Source organism: Gekko japonicus, unplaced genomic scaffold, assembly GCF_001447785.1.
Source record: "Gekko japonicus isolate JY-2015 unplaced genomic scaffold, Gekko_japonicus_V1.1 scaffold2361, whole genome shotgun sequence".
Classification (NCBI taxonomy): Eukaryota; Metazoa; Chordata; class Lepidosauria; order Squamata; family Gekkonidae; genus Gekko; species Gekko japonicus.
Window position 1 is genome coordinate 212464 of NW_015167122.1, and position 6000 is coordinate 218463.

At 44.0% G+C, this 6000-nt stretch overlaps 1 protein-coding gene across 1 annotated transcript in view; it reads left to right on the forward strand.

Annotated features, from left to right (window-relative positions):
• The first annotated feature begins 3605 nt into the window (after nucleotides 1–3605).
• Nucleotides 3606–6000, forward strand: part of SOD2 (superoxide dismutase 2, mitochondrial) — a 16058-nt gene continuing 13663 nt past the window's right edge. The window contains exon 1 of the mRNA XM_015412996.1: nucleotides 3606–3793. Coding sequence (XP_015268482.1) covers nucleotides 3765–3793 — 29 coding nt within the window. The 5' untranslated portion in view covers nucleotides 3606–3764. The remainder of the gene's footprint in view (nucleotides 3794–6000) is intronic.

Genomic DNA, 6000 nt, shown 5'->3' on the forward strand with positions numbered 1-6000 from the left:
GTAGAGAGAAGCAGGAAGAGTGCTGTCTATGAAAAGAATGGATCGATAAGGGCTTGTGATTCAGTACAACCCCTCTGAGAGTTCCAACCGATGGGTAGAAAACCACTGTTGTTGGTGATGGTGTAATAACATGGTTACTGAATGTTCATTATTCGGCTCAGGATGTGTTTACACACTCTAAAGGTTAAGGTTGACTGTGTATAAATATCCTCTATCTGTAGCATATCATATCTGGTAAAGGTGCGACCTAGTGCTACAAGCATTGTTGCAAAGTGAACATTTTCCATAACTGAAACTCATAGCTAAACTCCGCTCTCACAATTGTGGATGATAGGGAAAAGGGCATTTGAGCAAAATTTTTAGGTGCAGTTATAGTTCAAAACCAGCATTGACTCATCAAATGCAACAAGTATAATTTCCGCTAAGAGTTGAATGGCTTCCCAAGAATTGCTGCAAGTGGTTAGGACATCTACATGTGAAACTGCTACATTTCAATTTGACAACGTACTACAGCAAGCTGTGTGTATATATTTACTTCACAGGCCACTTGTCTCGCTGAGAAGGTGGACAATGCAATCAGACATAAGGTATTAAATGAACAATACAATGTAACTAGGATTACAGAATTGGAAAACTTGAGTTCTCCTGACTTTGCTCATAGCTGTGTTACAGAAGCATCCACATGGCCTATCACACACTTTCCTGGTTTGATCAAAAATGGTACACTTGGTGGCCTTTGTGTTATGAAGAGTATTGTTGATCCATCAAAGCCTCAGTGTTGGTAAATCATGAATAGTCACCAGAGTTGGAGTAGGATGAGGTTTATTTCTTTAAGTGTTGGTGTTCTTGGCTTAAAATGACTCAGTGCTTTTTAAATGGAATGATGACCTTCATTAATGTATGCTTTTCTATGTAAAGAAAATTCTACATAAAACAGTACAAAGGTTCTTGTTGCTTATAATTTAATAACAAGCCAGGGACTGATAAGTTGCTCCAGGTGTAGACCATAGATACCTGTGTGAACTTTTTATTCCTGCTTTGTACTAGTTAACTACCATTGCATAAGTTATGCACTCTGCTGACCTAACTGTGTGCCAACATGGCCTGGGCCATGCTGCACTGGCCATACTTACAGTGTTGCCTGGCTCTGGACTCTTCCATGCTATTTGCTACATTACTCCCATGATTCTTCCCATAATTACTCCAGAATGGCTTTTGTTAGGAACTTTAAAAAGGACACTCATAAGGATGCAAGTTCTACCAATTATCGTTCTGAAATGTGAGCTTCCTATTCTGCTGCTGGTTAGAATATATCATCTATTGTCTTAAGCTTGTGAATGTGTGGATGAGTCAAGCAGTGCTTTAGACTCCCTTTCTGAAGGTTGGGCTTTTCTCCCTGTTTACTTTGGGTTTCAACCTTCAGTTTGGATTTCCTCGTTATAATCTCCCGTAACTGTTCTGTAAACAGACTCCTTAGACCAGGCTGTACTTATCACTGAGAAAGTAAATATAAGATCCATCATTGCAGACTGCAGCTGGGGTCTCACGAATGAGTGCTTTATAGAAAATTTGTATACCAGGAAGAGGGATTCTAGTCTAGCCTTCTGGCTGGCATGCTCATTTGCTTATGATAGAAATGCTGCTTTCTTAAGAAACTATTGCTTTATAATCCACCTGCCTGCAGACTAAAGTAATGCACTAGATACCTTGGATCACTGGACACTTCTGCACTGTCATTTTTGTCACTCATTTGTCCCTATTGCTTTGAGTCCCCCCCCTTTCCACATGTGCTTTGCTCCCTCTGGAACTACTAGAGAGAGAGCAAAACACATTGGGGGGGGGGATACCCTGAAGCCATAGGAACAAACAAGTGACAAAAATGACTGTGGAAGTGGCCACTGTGTAAGAACTAGAACCAGGTTTCATAAGGGTACTTAGTAATCAAGACCAGCTTATCTTGTCAAAGTTTTTTGGGGGTGGGGGGCAGGGTTCCCTCTAAGCTGAGTTAGTGTGAGCTAGCTCATAGTTTTTTAGCCTCCGGCTCACACATTTGTGTCTTGGCTCAGGAAGGATGGCTCCAGAGCAAACTGATTCATGCAGCAGCCAAATCGCTTGCTCACAACTTGAATGCCAGGAGCTCACAAAGTATAACTTTTGCTCACAAGACTTCACGGCTTAGAGAGAACATTGGTGGGAGGCGGTATTACTCTTACCTTAATGAGCCCCTTTTCTGCTGGTTCTCCCCTAACAGGTCTGACTTCCAGCTTCACCTTAAACCCTTGCCTTTAACAAGCATTCTAATATACCATTATATGTATTTTAGCACAGTATATATGCTGTTCCAGACCGTGTGTGTGTGTTTTATAAACATTTAAATATAGAGATGGTGTTTTCTATTCACCAGAGGCAGAATTACCGATACTGTTTAAGGTGGCTTGTTGTGGTGCATGTGCAATTAATTTCTACAGTTGCAATGCTTTGGAGATCCTGTAGCAGAAGGGCAGCAATACCTGAGGGGGCTACTGAGCCGCACTAAACGCAGAAATACTGCACCCTGACCATCTGAAGGTTAGGTTGTTGTTAAACTAGTTGGGGGGAAATGGTTGAAATTGAAATTGCATGTCATTGCAATTTGGAATGTGAAAATATTTTGTCAAATTCTTGAAATGCTCAATATATTTTTTTAAATGCCTAGGTTATTTGTTTTTTAAAACTATATTCCTGCCCTCATTGCTGAATTATGGGCTGCTTGTATGAATTAAAATTTGCATATACCTGTTCTGAGTAATTCAAGCAGAATTAACAAAAAGCTATTCAGGGCACTAAGGCCTGCACACAGAGGTACATGCACATCAGGAACATGATTTAGTGTCCTTCTTTCTGTAATGTCAGGATGCTGAGTTCTGCCCCCCGTTCCAAATTCTGTATTTTTGCTGCACTTATGGGTGTACATAGCAGTCATCCATGAATATTTCAAACAAGGAGAAAAATATGTTTAACTGACATGCATTCAGTCAGTCGCAGAAAGGTGCATCCTCCTCCCATTTTCCAGTTCCAGTTTAACCTGTAAGCGTAGGATGTTGAACTAAGAACTAAGACAGTATTCATGACGTCGTTTCAATTCAACAAATCTTTAGCCTGCTTTTACAAATGAAGCACACGCTGTTCTCGTGGACCATGACAACAACAAAAACAACCTCGGCACTTCATTCTTCACGAATCACGCGCAGGCTCCACCCCCAAGGAAGGCAGGTCGGCTGTAGCGGTGCAATAAACAAAGACTGGAGCATACGTCCGGAGCCCACAAATGACCCAAAGTCTTTTTCCGGCAGAAAGTCAATAGGGTTAACATTTCCTCCACAGAAAGATGCACTGAGGTAAAAACGCTTCCTGCGCTCCGTGTCATATTCATCCTGTCCTGAATGATGTAGCTACTGAAAAGCACAGGAACAAAGAACGACAGAAGGACGGGGATATCGCTATCCATTTCCCTTGTCCGCTTCCGACTCCTCAGCCCAGGCGCCTCTATTACTGGCTAACAGAAACCAGCTTCTCCCCGCCCTTGAGGCGTCGGCTAAGGGAGAAGAGAGAGGGTTGGACTACGCAGGCGCTTTGCTGACTTAAACAAGGCCGTCTGCGAGAAGGCTGGGCTAGAGGCGGCTCGGCGTGACAGAGGTGCTGAGCCTGGGCTTGGGGCTCGAGCTGTGTGCGTCAGACGCCCTTGCTTCGTCCTTGCCTTTCCCCCTCTAGACGCCGTCGCCGTTATGCTCTGCCGGCTGGTCTACCGGGGCAGGTGAGAACTTGGCAAAGGCCTGGACCGTAACCGTTCCTGGCCAAGGGCGACGTGTGGGCCGATCGAGAAAACAAGAGAGGCTGAGTACGGGAGGGGGAAAGGCGGGAGATTAGAAACCGGGCGAGAGGTGAAGGGACTGGAACGAATGGGGCAAAGCAGTCATGTGCTTGGAAGCCAGTTCGGTAAAACAGGAACTTTAATCGGGATTTAAGTTGAGTTAGGGCTGCTAATGTGGTGGAAATTGCAGGTAACTGTGTTGGTCCATAGGAAAAAAAAATCCAAAAGCGTTCTTCTTTGAACCAACTTAAATCCGTTAGGAGGATCATGTCTTTTCTTCCTAACCTCTGTCTCACGCTTAGTCCCCAGGAGGTTGTGGAAACCGTGAACAGGTGCGTGGAGGCAGTTCTGGGAGAGATGAAGGCTAGCAAACTGAAACTGAAACCTGACAAAAGGGAGATGCTACTGGTGGCGGGGAAGGTCTGACCCAAGAACTGACAACTCCTGTTCCCAGGCCCATGAATTCGTGGCTTGGAGTGGAGGTGTGTGGCCCCCGCTTCTCCTCCAAAGTGGCCCACACAAAGCATTTTGCTTTGGGGGATAAACGGGAGCTGCACCCCGATTTTTTAAAAGGCCCCCCAAACTAAAAAATCCTGGCGATGGGCCTGCCTATTCTGTAATGGGCTGCACTCCCCCTAAAGGAGCAGGTTCATAGCTTGGGGGCAGCGTTCCCTCTAAGCTGAGTTAGTGTGAGCTAGCTCACAGTTTTTTAGCCTCTGGCTCACACATTTTTGTCTTAGCTCAGTAAGGATGGCTCCGGAGCAGACTAATTTACGCAGTAGCCAAAGCACTCGCTCACAACTTTCATGCCAGTAGCTCATAAAGTAGAATTTTTGCTCACAAGGCTCCACAGCTTAGAGGGAACATTGCTTGGGGGGTGCTGCTGAACCCAGGCCTCTCCTGTTGGATAAACAAGCGGTGGTGGTGGTGGTTAGATGTGCCTTTTACCAGCTTTGGCTGGTGAGCAAGCTGCAGCCCTTCCTGGGCAGGAACGATGTAACACTATGATGCATGCCCTGGTAACATCTACATTAGGTTACTGCAGTGTACTCTATGAGGTGCTGCTCTTGAAGACTGTCCAGAAACTATGGTTGGTACAGAATTTTAGATGACTGGGTTGTAAGGGCCATATTTCTTCCATCTTGTTCCATCTGTACTGACTCCCAGTTTACTTCTGGGCTCAGTTCAAGGTGATGGCATTGACATTTAAAACTTAGGGCAACTATACCTTAAGGACTGCCTTCTTTTATACAGACCTAGCCATCCACTCCGGTCATCTTTGGAGGTCCTGCTTCGGGTAATGCTACCATCTGAGACTAGACGGTGGTAACCTGTGGAAGAGCCTTCGTGTTCGTGGTGTCAAACCTTTTGGGACTCTCTCCCTAGGGAGACTTGTCTGTCTCCCTCTATTGTTGTCTTCCACCATAAGATGAAAACTACATCAGATGAAGCAAACTTATTGTATATTACGAAGGAAAGTTTTTCTTGTGTTGAGTTTTCAGTTTCTCAGCAGACTGATATAAGGAGGAGATATGCCTGCTTGAGAAGTTGTGTTGCACACTTGTTTTACAGATCCTTAAGCACAGTAGCAGTTCTAAGCAATAGTGTTCAAGTTCCTATGTTTGTAGGTTTATGGTGTACCATCCAGATTTAGGGGCTGCCCTTCTTATGGACAGTGTAGTGGCATGCAAATTGTCGATACTTTAAAACTGTATGGTTTTATGTTTAGCAAATTTTCATCAGAAGTATGACTATTTCAATCCCTGCTATTTCTTTGGTTTATGCTACCTCTTATTTCTTGTACCATACTGCCTCCCACAGTTCACTGCCAGCAGTGACTCATAAGTAAAGTTTCTGTAACCCACTAGGACTTCCCTAACTGTTGTGTTAGACATGTGAGATCTGTTTTTATCTATCATTAGCATTCCATCTCTTGCTTGCTTACATTTGAGCAGTATGGTATCTTTGATTCTTCCACTTCATAATTATGCCATTTATGTATTATTAGTATTATTAATTAATAGCAATAACATGTATGATTACCCAAATCTTTAGTTGAAAGTTCAAGATATGGAGGTGTGCCATCCGGATATGGGAGACTTTCAGCTTCACCTCAGTGGGAAGAATAGCGATGTCGTCACTGTCGATTT